General features: G+C 38.5%; 1 protein-coding gene across 8 annotated transcripts in view; it reads right to left on the reverse strand.

Annotated features, from left to right (window-relative positions):
* Positions 1–2,508: 2,508 nt before the first annotated feature.
* Positions 2,509–22,568, reverse strand: part of FAM13A (family with sequence similarity 13 member A) — a 240,562-nt gene continuing 220,502 nt past the window's right edge. For 7 of the 8 annotated variants that reach the window (XM_015588464.2, XM_006910727.3, XM_025046022.1 and 4 more), the window contains 5 exons: positions 16,939–17,034; positions 15,385–15,468; positions 9,902–10,098; positions 9,233–9,334; positions 2,509–7,033 (listed from right to left, as the gene is read on the reverse strand). In XM_015588464.2, the coding sequence (XP_015443950.1) occupies positions 6,907–7,033; positions 9,233–9,334; positions 9,902–10,098; positions 15,385–15,468; positions 16,939–17,034 (606 nt within the window). In that variant the 3' untranslated portion in view covers positions 2,509–6,906. The remainder of the gene's footprint in view (positions 7,034–9,232; positions 9,335–9,901; positions 10,099–15,384; positions 15,469–16,938; positions 17,035–22,568) is intronic. The other variant, XM_015588465.2, reaches the window with a different exon arrangement.

Here is a 22,568-nt window from a genome sequence, read left to right on the forward strand (position 1 = left end):
TTTTACATGTCTGAGCAGATTTGGATCTTCCAAAAAATTTTGAGGAGTAGACTTAGACGAGTTTGCCGTGCTGTATGAGAGAAGGAATTTAGCAAGCATAGATCTAAGACAGCTACACACAGGTTTTGATACAATTTACTTGAGAATATTAGTAGTCAATTTTAGTTTCCCCCTGAGAGAATGGGTCAGTGTTCTCATAAAATTTTGCTTGCCTTGTTAGCACTAATTTCTGTGTAAAGTGCTGGAGGTGTGTTCTGCTTCTGACTTATAACAACAAGAAATAGGAGTGTGATTGCGGGGGCAAAGACGATTCCTTTTTTGCAGCCGATCATAATGTCGTTAGACTTTAGCATAGAAAGACTGTGTCTCAATGCTGATAATAATAACCCACCACTATCATTTATTGATTGTGTGCTTACTTTATGTTCATTCAAGTAAATTCATAATAACCCCATAAGGTAGGTGCTATGATTGTTTCCATTTTTCAGATAAAGAAATGGAGACTTAGGGAGGGTAAGTAATATACCCAGATGGCAGAGCTCAGCCATCTGTCTGCAGTCTGGGCCTTAAGCAGCCAGTAGCATCTAGCCTTTATTGGTGTTGTCAAATGTGCTGGTCTCTGCTAACTCAGGATCTTGAATTGACTAGAGCTGCTCATTTCCACAAATACCCAGGATTCAGTCTCCACTCCTGACTTAAAGCAAGGCCCTTGGACTAACGGCATGGCAGCACCTGGAAGCTTGTCAGAAATGTGGAATGTCAGACCCCCACCCCCAGGGCTACTATACTACAAGCCCCCTTAGACATTCACGCGCATATTAAATTTGAGAAGCACTGCTGTCTGCTACCAGAGAGGTGTATATACTTCACGTCCTTCCTCTCTTCCCCTTTGTCGAATCTTGTCTAGTAGTTTTAAGTACTTTGAAAAGAACAGTTACAAAAAAACAGTCTCGAAAATATCTTACACCAAGGAGTACTCCAAGTTGTGCATGACAAGGATTTCTGGGCATCTTTGAATTTTGAGAAAAAGGAAAAATTCAAACATCTAAAAGATTTTGAGTTTCAGAATTCACAGTAACATATAATTGATACACTCATAGGCCCAACTAAGACACAGAGGTCTGAGTGGTCTCAGAGGCTCAGTTCAAGTAAGTTTCACATTGGGCCGTACTCCTTTGCATTTCCCAGGGCAGATGCCCCACAGCAGGAGAAGCCACCCTGTGGTAGAAGCCTCTTTGCTGGAAAGGAAGAGTGAGAACCAAGCTGTCAACAACTCTAGTTCCTGCCAAACCCATTTCTCTGCCTGCCAGCCAGGATTCTAAAAATGCATTTGGGAATTTTGACTTTTGGCTTTTACTGAATATAAAATTCTTCTGTGTATATATAGCCTTGATAAGCTGACCTGGCTTAGGGATAACTGATATATTTTGTCTTACCGGGTTCAGAAGCCATTTCTAGAAGAGGCAATAATAAGGCCATGCAGAGGACCCCATCCAGAAACTCCCATTCAAGTAGTCACGGTACTGCAAACTGTTACAGGATTAGGAGCAAAAACATTCGCTGGGGGAGTGGAGGGCTTCCGAGGACCAGTGGGCTTTGAAACAGGCTGTAGAACCTGGTGGACCTAGGAGAGCATCACTTTCTGGTCCTCAAAAGGGCAACGTCAAATACAATTTATGAAAATGGAGCATCATCAAATGTGGTCACTGCTGCCTCAATTTTATTATTTTAGACCTAGTGTTTCAAAAGTTACTCAGTTTTGGCAGAATGGACTTAAACTGTGCCATTGTTAGCAGTACTGCATCTTTGCACTCCAAAGTCTGACAGATCTCAGTTTGAATCCTGGTTTCAGCTAGGACAAGTTCCTTACTTCAAGCCTTATTTTTTAAAATTCCAGGTCTAATATATTTTTAACACTTCTTTAATCACATAGAGCACATGTAACATGTGCAGTATAAAAGACACCTGTAGGCCTGCCCATCACGGAGGTGCTGTCTCAGCGGTAGGGTGAGGAGGCTGATGTCGGAGCACCTGGCCCGTGACAGGCGAGGGAAAGGATGAGGTGCTCACTTCACACAAAATGTGCCTTTTCTCCTGAGTCACAGTTTCTGGTGGCTTTATTAGCTTTAGAGTAGCAAATGGCTAATGTATTCACTCGTGATGGCAAAACAGACTGTGGAAATGTACTTACACATTTTTTTTTTTTTTTTTTGCTTACTGCCTTTGTTTCTGCAACCCCTCAGCCCCTTCCACAAATTCTTCTAAAGGCAGCTGAGCAGAGAGCACAAGCCCATTTTTCACCTATGACCATGGGCATGCCTAGCTTGTATCCGGTTTTGCCTTTCCTTCTGGTGCCCTCCCTGAGACAAAACGCCAAAAACATAATCCTCGTGAGGCTTCTGAGGAGCTCAGGGGAGCAGCTTGATTCCCTATTCAAGGGAAGGGTCAGACCCCAAAGGTGGACCCCATCAGTAATACGTTCCTGATACTGTCAAAAATTTTGGAACATTCATGGTTCAAAATATTTTATTTAAGTTTATACAAAATACAGTCATGTACAAAAATGTACATACCATTTTTCATTCTGTTTACATTTTTAAAAAGGGTGACTGTAGTTTTAAATACTTTCTGCTTGCATGTCATATAAACATTGTTCTGGGCCCATTTTATTTACTAAAATTGTTTCCACTCTTGAAGATTTTCACGACTGAAGAGGTGCTTTAAGATGGAGAATTAGGTCTGCCAAAATGATTTCTGGAGCCACACACACGACCATGATTGGCCAGATTCCAGGCACAATAAGATTCTCTAGAGACATAACTGCAGCTTCACAGCAATACGAAGTTGTAGGTGTACAGAGTTCATTTTACATACACATCTGTATAAATCTGTAAGCGATCTCAGCCCATCTACATACATCTGTTATGAAGGACAGTGGTGGAAGAACGCAGATGCCCACAGTGGCACAGTCTCTACTTGGGAAACTGGCCAGTGCCACACAACTGACATAGAGATCACTCATGTTTGGAGCTTGCCATGTTGGCCACCCTATGAAGAAGGCCCAGTATGTATGATTTGAATATATAAAAATTTGAAAATATTGTTAGCCAGTCTTTTGACAAAATACTCTTCTGTACATTTTGAGGGTCGAGTAGAAAAAAAAATAAGGGAATAAATAGAAAGTACATTCTGGATTCTGCTAAACACATGGGTTTCGGAAGAAACACTACTTCCTTCAGTTTTTTCCCTCCCTGTGGATTAACCGAGCGGATACTAAAACGGAACGTGAAGAAGTGTTGACCTTGGTGAAGAAACCACCTCTCCCTACGGGAAAAAATCCAGGAAGCTGTGTGTCAGGAAGACCACTCTTGAAAGAAAGATGGAATTAGACTACAACTAGCTTTTCACAAAGTAGTTAATAGTTTATGGCATTCAATTATTAACATATTGTCCAAAGTAGTAAGGTGTTACTCTTCAGAAAAAAAGGCATCTTTATTATCAGATTAAGAATCACTAAAAAATTTAATCGACAAACTTTAAAATTTGATTTTCCTTGTAAATCTGTGTTCAGTTCTAGATACCGAGTCCAATTCTGTCCACTGAGAACTAGGCAGCCCCAGAAAGAACCGAATTAATTGGCACCACAGTAGCCCCTTGATTCTGACAATAAACTTAAATATGCAACTTATGAGAAATTCCAAGCTCAGCTGTATTAATGAATGATCAGACCTCAGGGGCTCCAAGACTGCTGGCCTCAGGACATCTCAGTGTTATATTTCTGACACAAGCACGGCCCTGAGGCATTTGTCCTGGGCTAGAAATGTCATACCGGAGCAGACACACCCTGCTCTTTTGCCACCATGCAAGCATTGCATCAGAATGAGACAAAGCAAAAATTATACTGATGTAACAAAGAGAGACACAGCTGATCCCTGCCTTGGCAATAATAATCTTGACTTCAAACTGGCAACTGAAGGGAAGAAATCTAATTTGATTTGGTCTTTCATGGAAATTTTCCTTGAATTTGAGATCATGAGATTATGCGGGCTTTCTTCTAATAGCATAAGACAAACTACCGCTGTCTCAAATCTCTGAAGTAGGCCCTTAAACCTAAACCTTGCACATACATGACCAGAAAGTGAAATCCAAACTAAATGATTCAATGATGAAACACATACTTAATATAGTAATGATACCATATTTAATATAAACATCTATTTCAGTGTTTACTCCAGACTAAACACAAAAGCAAATGCTTGTGAAAATTACAAACCTCTTCTATCTCTAATTCTTACAACCATACAATCAAGTTTATTCATGCTTTATCTTTACTTATCACTGTTATTAAATAACCCTTGACATTTATTTTGTTGGCATGTGCTAATAAACACGCACACATTCCCAAGAGAGCAAAGAAAAAAACCCAGTCCAGAGTATTCTGTGTGAAGCCAATTAAGAGGCTGCCTCCAGGGCCTTGAGACCCTGGGCTGCAGAAATGGTTGCTGTGGAAACAAATTCACAGCACTTCTGGCAGAGTCAGAACCTACTGACTAACGTGTCTTCAGATAGAATCTGGTGTAAATAGGGTTTCCTCACCCTTATTCTGGGTGCCGTTCTACAAAAGTATACAAATTAGGAATTACAAAGGAAAACACAACATTCCATACACAATTTATTTTACTAGAATTTGGTGTTTTTTTTTATTCAGTCATACAAATCTGAGGATTCCTGAATAAATCTTTTACTTAATTTATCTTTGGCAAAAACAATAGATTCAAAACATTTAGTAGCTTCTCATTTACATAGCTTGTTCTCTTTTTAAATTCTGTAGTATATTAGTATTTTCAAAACAATACTCTTAAACAGGTGTACTTTAAAAGTTAGCTGGTAATGATTTGATTTATATTATAGCTTATTTAAGAGAATAATTACTTTACAAAGGACAGACTAGACATGTATTTCTTTTAAAAATACAATTTTTGGTCATGTGAATGATTCATGTTCAGATTTTCAAAAATAGAAAACATCCTAAAGTGCATCATTTTATTTATAACTCCTTGAAATTATAGCAATCTGCAATGTAAACAGTAAAGAATACCAAACTATATTTTCATGTACATTTAAATTTGCAGGATTAGGTACCATCTTTAAGTGTGTGGATTAAACCAGGGCACACTGCTCATACTTCTATATGAATGTTTTTCAGAGCAAACTAAAGGCGTTCTTTTTCTCCCACTCGACTTAAACAATTTTCAGCTGACAGAGCTGCCACCTCACTTCAGCAACGGAAAAATGCTGCTATAAATCCAATCTGATCAGTTTCTCAAAAACCCATTTTTTTTTTAAACTGACAACTGGTCAGTAGAGTTTTATGTTCTTTTTCTTTGTTTTCTTAAACAAAATAAATTGTACCCTTTAAGAAGGAAAAACAGAGGAGGTCATCCTGTTGTCCTGTTCAACCTGCAATATTATCTTCACAAGGCAGAACTGCTGAAACACCTTGTCTGGTGGCTGGTGTGCAGACACCCTGCTAGACCTCAGATAGCACAAAGGCGAACCTGGGATGGGCAGGCAGAACCAGAACCCACTTTCCCCAGTGCAGACATAGAAGGTTAAAAAGTAACAACGAATCGCAAAGTGACATGAGCACACTGAAGAGATGAATGATTTGGTGTCTTAAATTCCTTGGTCCATCTGAAATGTCTAACATAGACAGTTTTGTGACAGTCTTTGAAGAAATTATAATCATAATTGGACACACACCCTTACTTGTTCTCTTTATACATCATCTTGAAAATAATGTGATTTAGATTCTGCTTTAGGCTGAGCTCTAAAGGCTACATTTAATGTTCGGTGAGGGGATTTCAAGTGCAGGTTTACTTTTTTAAAAAAATTAAACTCTGGTAAGTACGCAAGTGGCTGAGAACACAGGTGCTCTCTCTCTTTCTCATGATCCTCTATACTTCAGCTAAGAATTAAGCAAGACCCTTTATGTTTGGCTAGTGCCAAAACGAAACCGAGCCCCAAACAGGCTGCCGTAGCATGCTGGCCTCGCTTAGTGTCTGATGTGTAAGTCTGAGACTGATTAAGTGCCGTCAGTGTTCAGGAAAGAATTCTTCAGGCTCTTCACCCTGTTACCTGATTTAAAATCAGCATTCATATAGCTCCTGCCATATTCCCCCTGTCCTCTGCAGATGATCCAGTCCTACAGGGATCAAAATTCTTTGTCAGCTGAGGAAGTCCTGAAGAAACACACCGTCAAATAGATGTTTGCACTCCCATTCAGGGCAGATGCAGCTTCCATCTACCTGAGAGCTGAAGGGGAAACAGTTCACACAAGTGGGGAAGGTGCAGCTCTGTGGAAAGGTCACAGAAATGGCCATGGCAGCAAATAGGGCTCCAATGCACATTCCTTCACTGGGTCCAAAGAGAACAGGGACTGGCACAGCAAGTTTGTTCTACAGAGTGAAGACCTGAGCTAGTTTTTATCACAGTTAGACAGAGAATGGTCTCCTGTTTCTCAGTTATCCAGGGAAGAACAGTGTATATTCTCCGTAGAGGAGTGTGTCTCAATGTAGTGATTCATCACTGTTACTGTTAATAAAGCTTCCACTACAGTGTCTGTGCGTGTGTGTGCACCTGTGTGCAGGCGTGCAGGAATTCTGACTTTCCCTTACAAATTCCTAAGTCAGGGCAAGTTGCTTTCTTCCATCTAGGTGGTTTCTAAGGCAGGCAATGGAAACTAGAGCTGATCCGAATGGCCTGGAGGAAGATGGGCTACATGCTTTGCAGGTCCAGCTCTGAAGCTGCCTTCCAGTTTCTGCAGAGCTGCTGTATACCAGGGGAGGCAGATGGCCAATTCACTGTGCATCGCCAATCCCCTCTGCTTGGGCCGGGGCTTCTTCCTTACATGGACTTGGAATCGGTGTCTCTCTTGCTGATAAGCACCTCCAAGAGCCTTAGTTTCGCCTTTATGTGCTTATATTCATTGTATTCTTCAGCCATAGGAGTGCGGTCTTCCTTCTGGACATTTCTAATGGAAACAAAGGGAAAGGGGCTGAGGACTCTATGCTGTCTCTCCTAGATGATACTGCTCAGCAGGTAAATTATCAGCATGGAAACTTTGCAGTTTATCAACCTGTAGAATCAGTGTTGCCAAACATCACTTGGTGTCAAGACTGGAGGTGGGTTTAGACAAGCAGAGAAGGACAGCTTCCTTCAGAAGGCAGCATGCGACTGAGTTTTTATGGTTAATCTAGCATCTTGTAGAATGGTGTGAAGGACTAAGAAATGTAGAAATGTTCCTCTCTCTGATGCTGGTATATATGAATTCACGTCAAGAGTCTCCATACATTGAAATCCTTTATACTTAATGCTTTCTCACTTTTATTTATTTCATCTAATGAACCATTAAATTTCTACTTAGCAATTGGCATACCTATAATTTATAGGTTTTTCAAAAATATAGTCAATACACCTAATTATTATAAAATTAGTCTTGGAATTCAGCAATTGAATCATAAGCCTTTACTGTTTATTGAGTAATTTTATATGCATACTTTTTACATACACTAGTGTTAACTGCAAGATTACAGGTGAAGCGCTGTGCAAAGCGGATCTGTCTCCATGATCTAATACAACCCTCAGGAGAACTTGATAAAATGGTGCTAGTATCCACATCCCACACACGCTGAAAGCAGGATGGGAAGCCGGGCTCACTGCAGAGCGAGTGCGCTCAGCCGTCGCGTGGTGCAGTCCTGCTTCTCTTTGCACTTTGGAATGCGCATGCCAAGCATTCAAACTCCAGGCTTCCTTTTCTTATTAAAGAACAAACATGGGACTTATTTTGTTCAATGAACTAAAAATAAAGTTATTTTTTCATGCCCTGCCTTGTTCAAGGAAAGGACTCTAGCTGGCTTCTGAGGGCAGTGAAGGGAGCAGGGCAGGGAGGACCAGAGCCTCAGCCGTACTCCCTGCGGGGCTTCGCCCTCCTCAGAGATGAAATGGGGGAACCAGGATTTATGATATGAAGTCACTTAGAGTTTTAAACTTGTATGATGATTATTAATTCCCATCAATTATACTCTCTGAATTCTTGTGAAGTTTACATAATTATATATAGTTCCTCATGTATAAGATATCTGTATATAATGTGACAATAATTATATGAGAAGAAAGATAAACAGACAAACCACAACTATGCCTAGAAAGAAGACTGGAATGAAACCCATCAAAACATTAATCCTGGTTTACCTTTGGGTATTATTATTATTTGGGGTATTATTTCTTTTATCTGCTTATCTATATTTTTCTAAACATCCTGCAACACATGGAGAAAGAAAAGCGAATATTTAGGTATAAAATTTATAAATCTTGACAACGTCATTACAGGACAGAGTCAAATCAGAGATCTTAAAAATAAATTTATACAATAATTGAAATAAACTGTAATGCAACACATTCTAAATGCCAAAGTTAATTTTTATGGTCCTTTTATTTCCTAATACTTTTGCAAAATATAAAGGGGACTTACAGAGAAACTATATTTACACTATTTAGATAATTTATATTAAAATTAAATCAATTTAAAATGATACAACTTAACTTCAATGTAAGAGATACAAATCTATTCTACCCTTATCTCCTGCTGTGATGTGAGTCAGACATGCTGTGTGCAGCCACTTGCAAACGGAGGAGACTATTCCTCAGCATAATGTTACATAACGATTCCATTATGCCTTCAAACTTACTGGAGAAAAAAACCCTATCAATCAGGTGGATTTACTGCTTCTTGTATATTTTTCATTCAAAGTTGACAACTATCGTGTTTGCTTTTAAAATGTGCTTTGTAACTAGCAAGATCTGGAATCCGCCTTTCCTTATTTCTCTTTCTAGTTTCTTAAGACGAAAAACAAAACAAACTAGTGCTGTCAACTGGAAACTTAGCTTTAAGCTGCTCATTTTAGATTAGAATTTGATGTGACGGGTTAGTTTTATAAGTGTTAGCTCGGTCTGCATCAGTCTTGGATACTATCCAAGAAGATTTCTTCCTGAAGGACCACACAAACCTCATCATCTCACAGTCAACCTCAAAGAGGCCCTGGACACACACAAACACAAGGACTAGGTTACAGGGCAGAATCAAAGCGGTTCCTACATCAGAGGCATCACACAGATCTGACAGAAGAAAAAGAGGATGTATGTGCAGAGAGGAAAGGAAAACATGCCTTACCTTCCATTTTGTCTGAAAAAATTGTCTTCAAAATCACGAAGTGTCTTTCGAATCCTTTTCTTTTCTTCTCTCATTTCCTGAAGGTGTTCCAAGAGTTCTGGTCTAAGAGGGGCAGAAAAATTTCGAGAAAATTGAGTTAAATCTGACGTTATAAATGTAATGAATGTGCAATTTGATAGGTGTTGTGGACAAAGGGGTAAATACACAGATGCAAAACCATTGAGGTTGCTGAGGGACAGCAGAAATGGGTGTTTTCTATCCCGTGAAATACTGACAACTGCTATGACTTCTGGGGCTCCAGCTACAATGAATTCTTAGGGCTCGTGATATCTCGTGGTGCTCTGTCATAGTTTGCTTTGAAAGAAAGAGATGATATCTGTGCGCAGTGAGTGTTAACTGATGAGCTGTGGAGTACAGAACCACACAGTGTCATTTATAGACACCATCTGATTGTTTAGGCAAGATCTCAGATCCTCCCTCAAATAACATGGGATGATGCAAATACCAAAACTGAGCCAGAAGCTTAAAAAAAAAAAATCACTGTTTTATCCACACACATGTACCCCAGGTAAGTCACTTGTTTTCTGTCCGCCAATTTAAGTACAAAGACCAAAATAATATTTAGGAAAGTTATTTTCATCCAAACATTTCAACACCAAAATGACATACATTGAAGCAGCATGGAGATTTGAAAGCCCGGTGTCCTGGCTGCATTTTGATGGTATTTTATCATCCATTGGGGAAATAAACCCATCAGCATCATCTTCAAATTGGTCGAGAAAGCAACGGGCACTAAAATCAGTTTTCAGAGTGACCATGAAGTCTTGTTTTGTGTTACTATCGTCCTCTGAACCCTCCTCTTCTTCCTGGAGATACATAGCAATCCCAACCAAAATGTGGTTACTTTTCTGACATTCTTTCTTTACAAGTATCATTTAACATTCTTTTAATTATTTAGACACCATATAGCTTCTTCTGTATTGACAGTTAGCAACACACATTATGAATTTATTACTGAACATCTATATACACATAGTAAATAACAAACGCTGAACACAGCCACTCAATAGGGGAAAAAACGATTAAAAGATCAGTGTACATCACATTAACATTTGTCAAGGCTGAGGGTATGGAGGAACAACCATCATAATTTATACTCTCAATCAAATGACGCAAAAGAATCTAAAAGTTCCCAGCTCTGTGACAATACATAACAAAATCCACCACCAGCAATCAGTGCTTTCAGGATTCCATTACTTGTATATTTCAGAAAGTATTTTTTATTAAGCTATGAATATTCTCAGAAATTGAACAATATAGCTTTCCTATTTAAGAGTTGAGATTATAAAATACTTCATGGTTGCCTGATACACAAAATCTAATGAATTTTTGAGAAGATCCAAACGTCTATCTTCCCATGATTAGAATCATAAATCTCCTAAGTTTTCTCAAGGAACTTCCAAGGATATGTCTGTATTTCTCAGCATCCAAGATTCTAAGAAAAGTATTATATTCTCTACCTCGATGATAGTGCAGTTAGAAGAACAATGAAGTCAAATTAGTAATTCTTAGTGCCAATTTCAAAGCTATGTAAGTCTAAGGAAGAAATAATATCAGAGTCTGAAAGAGAGATTTTAAAAGTAATTTACCACCAAAATATACAATCAGACCAGGAGAGAATATCCTAATATCTTGAAAAATGAAAAAATTGGTTAGGAGTACAGCTACATGAACAACGGGAAGCACAACATCAATTGTTCTAGTTAAACCAAGTGGCTTCAGTGCCGCTGCAGCAGATTAATCTCAGGAGGCAGCCGTAGTTACCACTGGTGGTCAAAGTACAAGTATGGACACTGCCTGTGGTGGATTTTCTTACATAGAGTTTGGTGTATTTATAATGGTGTCTCTGAAGAGAAATAACGTAAATAAACAGACAAAACAACAAAAAAGGACTATTTTATAACTACAACAAAGTTGTTAGGAAGATAACACTGGCGAAAACTAGGTGGCTTTTCCAGATTCTCTCTGGGGTGACTTCTGATCTTCAATTTCTTTGCTTGGTCCATGGAAGTAAATGCCTCATTATTAATTTTTTTAAATTTATATTATCAAAACATTTTTAAATTAATAGAGTAAAAGTGATTTTTAAATTAACAATTTAAAAATTTCTCATTTGTAAAAGGAAGTAATGGTTCCCACCTATGTAGTCTTCATAAGGAACACTTGGCACACAGGCAGTGACACTCAGTCTGCTGCTCCCCACCTGCTTCCCCTGGATGAAGAAGACCAGGTGGAACCACCTGACCATAAACTCTACAGAGGTAGGGATTTGGACCTGTCTGAACACTGCTGTCTGCAGAGCCTGGCCAGTGCCTGCATATAGAAGGTGCTCAATAAATGTCTGTTAAACAGCCTAGTAATTCAATTTTAAAAGAGAAATACAAACTATTAAGAGAGTTTTAAAACCTAAGACACATAAGAAATAAAGTTAGGTGTCTTGGCCTTATGAATTATATCCCAGGGGCCTGGGAGAACTTAAACATGTGAGAATGTGTCTTGTACGTTTTTAACGATGAAGCTAAACAAAACTATTCTAGGTAAGCTATGACAATCATAAGGAAAAAGAGAAATAGCCAAATAGATCTTCAAATTATAAGACTACCAGGTTGTTGTAAATATTGGGTAGATTCTAGAAGGAATCAATACATAATGTATGAGCAATTGATTAAAAAAATAATAGTAACGATCAACGGTGACTAGCATTGTCTCCTAAAAACAAGTCATGAAAACTATTTTCCCTTGTTCGATAAAATTGGCATAACAACTGGATTTCAATAAAGAATGAGGTGAGCTGATCTACCAAAGGAAAGCTGCTTGTGAAAATCTGTGCAGAGCAATGGTGACATGAATCTGGAGAAAAGTCTATTAAAGCAGGCTCTTTACCTGACTCTACCTTACTCTATATTTATCAATCACTTGGATAAAGACGTAAATGGCGTATTCAAAAAACACGTAGGTAATACAAAGTGGATAGGGATCTCTGGTATGCTGCAATACGAAATCTAGATTTAATATATTTCATGAGGCTGGAACAGATGTATGAAAAAAATTAACTGTAAAAATTCAAGTTTCTATAATTAGATTAGGAAAATAAAAAGCTTGATACACAATAAGCAATCCATAGAAAAGGAAGCTGGGGATTGCATAAACTAACAAGACAGGGTAACAAACAATGGTTCTCAAACTGGGGGTGATTTTATCCCTTAGGGGAGCTCTGGAAATGTCTGGAGACATTTTTGTTTGCCACAACCGTGGAGGGGGTGGTTATAGTGCACATGTGGCATCTAATGAGTGGAGGCCAGCCCCATACAACAAAGAGTTGTCCAGCCCAAAATGTCTACAGTGCTGAAGCTGAGACACCCTGTTATAGGAAGACAAAAATGACCTCACAATACATTGACAGTCATGTAGTCACAGAGCTGTAGAACTAAAGGGCTTTAGTAAACCAGATCGAGGTCAGGACTAGTCCTTGATCCACTCTCTTGCTGGTTAAACCATATCTAGAAGAGTGTATAGTTCCGGGTTTCAGTTTTTAAGAAAGATAAATTGGTGTGTATATAGGCAGAGTCACTGGACTGCTGGACGGTCTGGAATCCATATCACATGAGAAATAGTAAGAGGAGCGTGCAGAAAAAATTTTCACAGGATGTGGGTGGGAATGCGCAGGGCAGGCAACTAAATATATGAAGTGCTCATGGAAGAAGCACTATGCTGTTCCAGAGGGCAAAGCTAAGCCTATTAAGTAGAAAGTACTATATTAATAATAATTATGAATATTATAAATTTTAGTTGTTCATTAATTGTGATATTTTATAGTTATCAAACATATTTATACATCTAAATTACATATTATATAATTGTCATATTTTATAATTTTAAAAATGATACTTACAAAACAATGTTTTTAGTTATTATTGATGTTTACTACAGTAATGAGTGACCTTACTCTCCCTGTTGCTATAAACTTATCAAGCTTGAAGATGGAATCATTATTCATTAATTGTGATATTTTATAGTTATCAAACATATTTATACATCTAAATTACATATTATATAATTGTCATATTTTATAATTTTAAAAATGATACTTACAAAACAATGTTTTTAGTTATTATTGATGTTTACTACAGTAATGAGTGACCTTACTCTCCCTGTTGCTATAAACTTATCAAGCTTGAAGATGGAATCACTTCTTAGAGACAGTGTCTCTATTTTGTCAGAGAAGTTTCAGAGGAAATATTTATGTTGGATGGGAGAAATGATGACCTCTAGGATTTTTTGGCTGGAAGATTTAGGGACTCAGAATTTGAGCTGGCTCTATTTCATACACAGCTGTTTTCCTCCTATAAACATTTAAAACCAGGGACAGTTTTTAAAAAACAACTTAGATACAATCTTCTTATCTGCACACATGCCAAATTTTAATTGTAGCAGAATTGCCAAGAATTAGTACAATCCAAATACATGCTAATAAGCCTGGCCAATTGGAACAAAATGAACTAAAAGATAGCACTATTTACAAAAGCAATGTAATCATTGCAAAATTATCTGAAATTTTGACCATCATGTGAGCTAGAAAAAGAGCCATGGCCAAAATACACTTGTGAAAAAGAAAACTGAGCTAAAGGATAAGATTTGGAAGAATGTCCTCTTTTTAAAAAGAGCATCATTAGTATATCTTCCATTTGTTTAATACGGCAATTATTGTGTCATATTTTAGATGTGCTAAAGAACACATTTTCATCTAGTAACAGTTCTATCATATGATTCTAAGAGAAATATATCAATTTTCATACATACAATTGCCCACCTTTGTTTAACTACAGTGATTTAATTTTTGTGTGAAATTACCAGCTTGACAAAATATATCTTCTTCAATTGTCTTAATGTAAGAAAACAGCTCTAATTTTTAAGACACAATATAGCACATTCACCTAAATTTCACATTTAGAGCTTTTCATAAAACAAATTCTATTTACAATAATATGAATAGTAAGCACAATCATTGCCTAATACCTTAAAGTTAGGTATCTGAAGTATTTAAGACCCCTAAGAAGTAAGAAAAGGCATAGAGTAAATAAAAGAAGACTGTATAACTTCTGACACCTTATCTCAGTTATAATTAGAATTAGGCGAGGAAACGGGGCGTTTCTCAACTGGCGTCCCTCTGTGGGAATGAGGCCCCCATATTCTGAAATAATCTTTCCTAACTCCAGCAAATAAAAGACCATCCCAGGCTTGGAATTGTCACAGAAATATGACAAGTGAAACTCTTAAAACTCACTTCTGCTTTGGGTTTTACTCTCCCTCCTGACTTAAAAAAACTACTAAAAGACAATCACTGATTTAAAAATAATGACATTGACTTTTCATCTCTAGAGCCCTGTATGAGGTTGTCCAGTGTGTTTAGTTATCTAGAAACAACAACATGAAAGAGGTTGATCCTAGTCCAGACCAATTAGGTCCATACAGAGACACATAGATCTATGGGCACAGATTATACCTCCCAATCCAGAAAAAGTTGTCACTGAGGACTAAATCCGCCAGGCGAAAGGCAAGAGGAAGAGTGGGTGAAACTACTGGCAAATCTGTCAAAGACAACTAAGACATTTGTCTATAAAATGGTGATTTTTTATTGTGTGATACACACACACACACACACACACACACACACACATTGCCCTTGTTAATTTTATTTTTTCTATAAACTCAGTAAATGAGATTTTTTTTTTTAGAAAAAGAGTTACCCAGTGAGCTAATTTAACAAAATTTTGACATATAAATCCATCCTCCAAATAGGCAAAAAGCCGCCCCCCAACTAAAAACATTGTGAAAACAAAAGAATCACCCATGAAAACAAAGAGTAAAAAGAAAAAAAAAAAAAAAACAACAACAACAAAAACCTGGGGGAATGAAATGAAACTAAGGAAACTAAGCACGTCTATAACATAAATAAAAAAAGGACTGTTCAAAGGTGGTTGTGTGCAGATTTTTGGGGACACTACAGGAAGCTACCACCAAAGGGCCTAATCACAAGCCCCTCCATTCACAAGAGGCAGGGAGGGGACTGAGGCAGATTAGCAAGTGGTCACCTTTATCTCCTTGAAGAAGGAAGCCGTTTCACCCTCGATAATTGGCTGCAGCAAAGGGCTTCTCCGCTTGCTGGAGGGGGAACCCTGCGACAGGCGTTAACAAGTAGGTTACATTGCGCACCTTCCCCTTTCCCGCCAGCTCTCTGCCTCTTCTGCCTCATCTGCCTCATCAGTACTTCATTACTGCCTTTTAACGATACGCTCGAATTCCTCCCCATCAAAAACTCCCAGGAAAACCAGGAACTACTAAAGTTCTTTTCCAAGTGCTGCTTCACTTCTGAGCCCCCATACACAAACCAAGGAGCTTGGAACACGTGGGAAAAACCTGAGGGGAAAGCACCTGATCCCCAATCACAGTAACTCCAAGAACGCCTGAACTGTGAGAAGCTTCGACTCTAATAACGTACGCTCACCGAGTGATACAAAGGCTACCTGACTTCCCTGAGGTCCACTCACCTATTTAAGGACACTAAAGGTTCCTAACTGAGGAATGAAAACCAGTCTTGAGATTTAATTCTTTTACTGGTTAGTTTAGTAATTATTCTGCAGAAAATTTCTAGAAAAATAGCTTTCTTCAAACACACTGCCTGAGGTCTCTGGACCATCTCTCATTCATATGAACAAGTACACCATTAAAAGACATATAAAGACCACAGCTTAGGCCTAGAAATAAACAAGGAGATTTAAAAGCAGGACTAGAAGTGCAGCAGCTAAGGTGAATACGCATTTCAACAACAACGAAGAAGGCTGTGCTTACTAAAAAGCCTAAGGGCAAGCAAAGGAAGCCCCAGGGTCCCTGAGGGAGCAACAGAGTCCCCCGGAGAGGGACAGGGCATTCACACCGCACTCATAGCTGGGGGTGGAAAAGCCGGGACTGGGATAAGCGGGGAGGGCAAGTTGGCCAGTGCCGGGAAGACTTTCCCACAGTGGAAGGCAAGTTGCTGCTCTCTACTACTAGACTAAATTAGAACTCAGAAGCCAAAAGTGGCTAGGTCCAAAGATGGCGGCCACTGAGAGCATCTTCACAGTCATTAGCCGTCCTCCCTTTTCTTCCATTTTATACTTCTCTACATCCTCCAAAAAGAGGAGGCTTGGTCTCCTGAGTTCCTCCAAGAATTTCTCCCTGGATATGATTCCTGAGGGCCTTATCCCTTCTTGGAGGGAGAGAGAAGACTATTAACAGAGGGCCCTTGGGACCAGAGAGGCACTCTTTGGTGTGGAGAAGCCTGGAGAAAGCACAGCCCGGTCCCCTTGGTGCTCTGTCTCTGAGGAAAGAAGAAGGGAGTTGGCCCAGCACATGTCAGATGGATAAATATGGCCAAAGCGTGACTCCCAAAAGAAAAAATAATTCTATCACGTTCAGATTTGCTCACTTTTGACAAATGTAGCCTCAGTCTTTGATAAATTCTTCACTCTTCAAGCTTAGGGGCCATAGATATTAATGGCAGGTTTAACTATTAAAGGCAATTCTTTAATGAGAAAGCAGGTTAGGGTCCTATTAACATAGCTAGGGCTCATTCAACTAGGTAATCAACAGAGAGGTGGTGAACTCACGATGATGGGTATGGTGTTGGCTCGGGACAGGATCTGTTTGACCAGCCGGTATCTGTCATAAAGTGGCTTCATAACTTGACGTTCATTCTTGGTTACCTGAAAAGGAAGGACAAGAGAGTTGAGAAGCCTGCTCCTGGTGGTCAGGCTTCCAGCTGCCCCAGCATGTGCTGGGCCTAGAGAAAGCACTGATGATTCAACTGAAGTCTTCTCAGTCTCCCAAAGTTTATTTAAACTGATAACATTATTTAGTTGATGAATGTTTAAAATATCTGCTTTAGCTTCAGATCACTAGCAGTATTGCTTTTCCTAAATCAAAACTATGATCATTATCATTTCCCTGTTTAAAACTCCTTGAGGTTCAGAGTTCCTAGACAATTTACTATTTTCTAGGTCCAGGGAAGAAGAAAGCACACATTTCTTTTATAATACTTATGCAGTTCTGTAATCAATTTTTTTACGTGTCTTTCTCCCCCATAAAATTGTTTTGCTTTTAAGGACAAGATTCTGGCAAACAGTGGGTGTTCAAGGGAACACCTGCCAATAGAATACATGGATTCATTTTTGTATCCCTAAAATTTGGCACAGCCCTCAAAATGTTTAAAGGACTGACTCTCTAGGCTATGGGGAAAAATCAAGCCCAAATCTCTGGTATAGTATTTAATATAGTATTTGAAGCCCTTTATCATCTGCTGTTTCTCCTTCTCCCCAGCATACCTCAAGCTCCAGAGATAGACGAAGTTGTCTCATACTTCCTGGTTTAGTTCCCTCTACCCCCGGTTGGCCCTGGTTTGGCAAATTCCAGATCAACAGCCACCTCCCCTGTGCAGTCTTCTTCTAAAATCTATCTAGAAGACTTACTCTCTCTCCTTTGTGTCACCTACTGCAACCTGTGTATTTTCACATATACTTTGCTATAGACCGAATGTTTTGTATCTGCCCCACAAAATCCACATGTCGAAACTTAATTTCCAATGTGATGGCATTTGGAGGTGGAGTCTTTGGGAGGCGGGGCCCTCATGAATAGGATTAGTACCCTTATAAAAGAAACCACTTCTGCCATGTGAGGACAACAAAAAGACAGCTGTCTACAAAACAGGAAGGAGGCCCTTACCAGACATTGAATATGCTGGCATTTTGATCTTGGATTTCCCAGCCTCCAGAACTGTGAGGAATAAATTTCTGTTGTGTAAAAGCCACTGAGTTCTATGGTGTCCTGTCATAGCAGTCCCAATGGATGATACATTTTATACTCTATAGTAACTATTTGTTGACATATCTATCTCCTCTTTAGACTATAAGCCCCTTGAGAGCAGGAGTTTGTGTTTTTGTATCCCTGGCAACTATTTCAGGGCCTGACATAATGGAACTATTCTGTAAGTTTCTGAGAAATGAGTGAATAAATATTTCAAACATAAATAGGTATGCTAATTCATAGGTATACATGCATTTCTCTTGTTTACTTAAATGGTGAATGAGATGAAGTATCCTTGTTTTAAGATAGCTGTTTGCCTTCTTCATTTTATTTCCACATAAGGCATAAGAGCTACAAAAGCAAGGAAGGGCAAGTAGTATTAGCTTTGACCATTTCTTTTATGGACCTTTTGAGCCTTCAACTTTGAAGACAACTCTGGATTGTGCATAAATGAATTATCCTTTGCTGCCTTTTATATTTGCCTTTCTCAAAGTGATCAACAATAAGTGAACTTTCAGTAAACTTCAAAAACAAAGATAGAATCCTGTCATAATGCAAAAACATTTTGTGGATTTATTTTCTATCATTAGCAACAATAATCATCTTTTATTTCTATATTTTCTTGATATCATAATATTAAATGGTGGATGGCATTTTCCTGCTTCTACTATCTATAGTATTAAGGGAAGTTTAAAATTGGTACTTTATTTTAAAAAATGCCTATGAAAAGTGGAAGGGAAATTGGAAATTATATACAAAAAAGCCCTGAGGATGGACCCACAGGTGTTACTATGGTATACCGACCACAATGGCTAAAATGAAAAGACAGACAGCGGCAAGCGTCAGTGGGAATGCTGGACAATTGGAACTCTTTCACTGCTGGAAAGGGTGAACACTCTGGAAAACTATTTGGCAGTGTATACCAAAGCTGCACGTATGACCCAGTTCCACTCTAAATATAAACTAAACGAATATGGCCATTAAGTTCACCAAAAGACACATGCATATAAAAATGTCCATAGCAGCACTATTTATAGCAGCCCCAAACTGGAAATCATCCATATGCCCAACAACAGTAGAATGGATAAGGTATGTTCCCCAAACTGAATAGCATACAACAATGTGAATAAATGGGCCACAGCTATATGCAACATCTTGAATTAAGCTCACAAAAACAAAGCCGAGTAAAATAAGCCAGACACCAAAGAACACATACTGTAAGATTCTACTTTCATAAAATTAAAAAATAAGTGAATCGAATCTACAGTGCTAGAAGTCAAGATAATGTTTTTCCTTGGTGGGGCGAGAGGTCATGGTATTGACAGGAAAGTGACATGAGGTGGGTGTGTGGCAACATTTTGTTTCTTGATCTGGATGCTGGTAAGAAATTTATTCCTTACCAGGATTTGTTTACTTCATGAAAATTCAACATATATTTATAATCTGGGCCCTTTTCTGTATTTATGTTATCTTTCAACCAAAGTTAAGCAGCAGCCATAAATAAGTCTGAGAAACAGAAATAGAGCGACTAGTACAATTTCACATGTAAGATGACGAAATTTAGGACTGGAACACAGTGAATAATTTTTTCAGTATAAGATGTATCCATGAAATGTATTGCAGATGAGGTTAAGGCACATCTTAATTGTCAACACATGACATGCAGTGCAATATAATGTGCAAGATAAACAATAGATGGTTTAGTGACCAAAAGACATACTAAAAATAAAAAATATAAGAAGGAGTCAACATTTCCCCATTGTGGACTAACATCCTATTATTGGCTGCTTGGCAGAAACATGTTTGGCTTACAGAAGATTTAGCTGGTAAAATCAGCCAGATGTGGCAAATTTGACAGAAACCAATTTCCTTTCTAATTCTTTGTTCAAAAACCAAATTTTCTAGTTGGAGTAAATGAAGAGGATCACTGGCTTTATTCTCTGGCTTATGACACTGATATTTAGATTTTCTATGAACTGCTCATTAAATTAATGACCCTCAGGATCTAATCACCTGTAAATGATCTGATAAAATCCAGTTTTTGACAATGGAGTGTTCAAACTCATCATAACTCCATCAAAAACACTGGCATTTGACAGAAGTATCTAAACACCAAAAATATCAAAGATCTTTAAGTCTGAGGTGGGGGAAAAATTAATACTACTTGAATTATACAGAACTATTTTCATGATATATATCTGAAGCCAAAGGCTTGGGGATACTAAAAGTTAATACAGCTTCCCCCATCATAAATACATGTCACATGCAATTGTTAGTGCTGGGTTTGTGAGTAGAGCCAAAAGCTAACCAATAATTATATAAACAAAGCGGAGGCTGGTTGAACTGTCAGAAAAGGGTTGACTGATATTAAGTGGACCACAGGAAACTGGAAGTTGCCACTGTTACTCTTGAGTCATCAGCTCTCAAGGATTCTGCTACTAACCAAGAATAGACCTTTTGATAGAGTCAGCAAAGCTCTCTGAGCCTTGGTTTCCTGATAGGTAAATTGCAGAATTCATATGAGAAAATCTTTATGATCCATAATTGCTTGGGAATGACTATAGACCAAGCATGAAGTATATTGTCTTTAGAACATATTTTCACTCCCTTTGCCGCAAACCTAGAGTTTTCATTGAAGTGGTAGCTCTGAATGGCTTTCCAATGTGTGGAAATAGAGTTATTACTAAGATGTATTTTTGCACACAAGTCAAGACAGTATAAAAATCTAGATATGGAGATCTAATGGGCGAAGGCAGCACCTTCCACTATATCTTTGCTTTTGATTAAAATAAATCTTCATCTACTGACCTCTTACTACCCTATTTGGTTGCTCTGTAAGTCTCAGATAATATTTCAAGGAACAAAGAGAACACCAGCCAATAATTATCCATATTTAAACCGTTGCAAGCCTTGGGCAGAAATCATGAAGGTCTGAGGAGATACATGCATTTGCTTACTTTATCTTTTGTGATGGGTTTTGTCTTAGCCTCAAATAAAACTTCCCTAAGAAAACATCAATTTGGTAGCCGTCATCTAGACAGTGCCACAAAGGTGAAAGATAAAATGACTGATGCTTTTACTACAAAGATAAAGATAAAATTAGAACTATGGAATATTAGAGTTGCAAGAGCTTTGTTTTTTAGATGACAAAATTCAGGACTAGACAGGGTCAGAATAATTAGTAGAGACTATGTGCCAGTGTGTAAATGAGTGTGTTTTTGTTTTTCATATGTGTCAGTCTGCATGTAGAGTGCCCTGTTAAAGCAAACAGCCTTTGTAAAATATGTACAGATGTGGCAGATAATTGTTTTGGTCTGTGATTTGGACAGTTAGTATCTTTTTAAATCAGAATCCGTAAACTCAGCAAAAACCCACGAGCGCTGAGCACCAGCTTTTCTAAAAAAACCTGGAGTCTAGAATGATAGTTTAGCTCTGGAAGTACACATATTTTTCTTTTAAGAAGAGTGTTGCCTAAATGATATTTACAGTTCAGGGTCCATGGCAACACCACAGATCTGACAATGAAATGTTCACTCTTTGATTTTCAGACTGGCCAGATATCAAATGGACTCTGCTTTTCCTGAGGAAGTTAGAGTATCATGTTTTAGATTCTGAGATTCTGAATTGGGACCAGAAATAAATGACACTCAAATTTCCCACAGCATTTGTTCCCTGCCCCATGATGTGCCAGAAATTGACCCCAAAAGGTGTTCTTCTTTCATTGGAAAGAATGATGAAAGGGGAATCATAAGTCAGGACCAAGAACTAATATTTCATATTCCAAAATTTAAGAATGCTAAAAATATACATTCTTCCCCGATTCGATCATTTAATAAGAAGTAGGCCCCAGAGAGCAGAACATATAATTCTAACAGAAATGAAAATGATCATTTATGGCGCAATTCCCTACTCCCCCACCAAAGCCACTATGCCCCACTTTCTCAGTGCCAGACAGTCTAAAGGTAAATGTATGTGTATCGGTAATGTAATTTAGTCTCCCTGAAAACCTATAACAGACAACTATTACACAGACAAAGCCCTGAGGCTCTGAGACTTTACTTAAGCAGCCAAGTTACAGAGCTAGTCTCAGCAGGGTTGGTTCTGAATCCAGGTTGCCATAGTCCAGGGAGAATGACAGAATTTGTCAACTCAGAGCAACATACCAAGGCCCACAACCCCCTGAACTGGTAGTTCAGGTTAAGACTAGAATGCAGCTGAGAGATCTTGGGGCCTCAGGGAAGGAAGTCTTTAAAGGCATCTATCAATGTCACCGACATGAATCCATACAATGAAAAGAAGGAAAACACATAAGACCCACCTCCCTCACCTAGGACTGTCTGGTGGCCTAGAGTAGACCCTTAAAGGCTCTGAGTCTTCTGTGGGGGGACAGGTTTCTCTCTGTAAAAAGAAGTTAAATTCCAACTCTACAAGTTTGGAA

Source organism: Pteropus alecto, unplaced genomic scaffold, assembly GCF_000325575.1.
Source record: "Pteropus alecto unplaced genomic scaffold, ASM32557v1 scaffold63, whole genome shotgun sequence".
Lineage (NCBI taxonomy): Eukaryota > Metazoa > Chordata > Mammalia > Chiroptera > Pteropodidae > Pteropus > Pteropus alecto.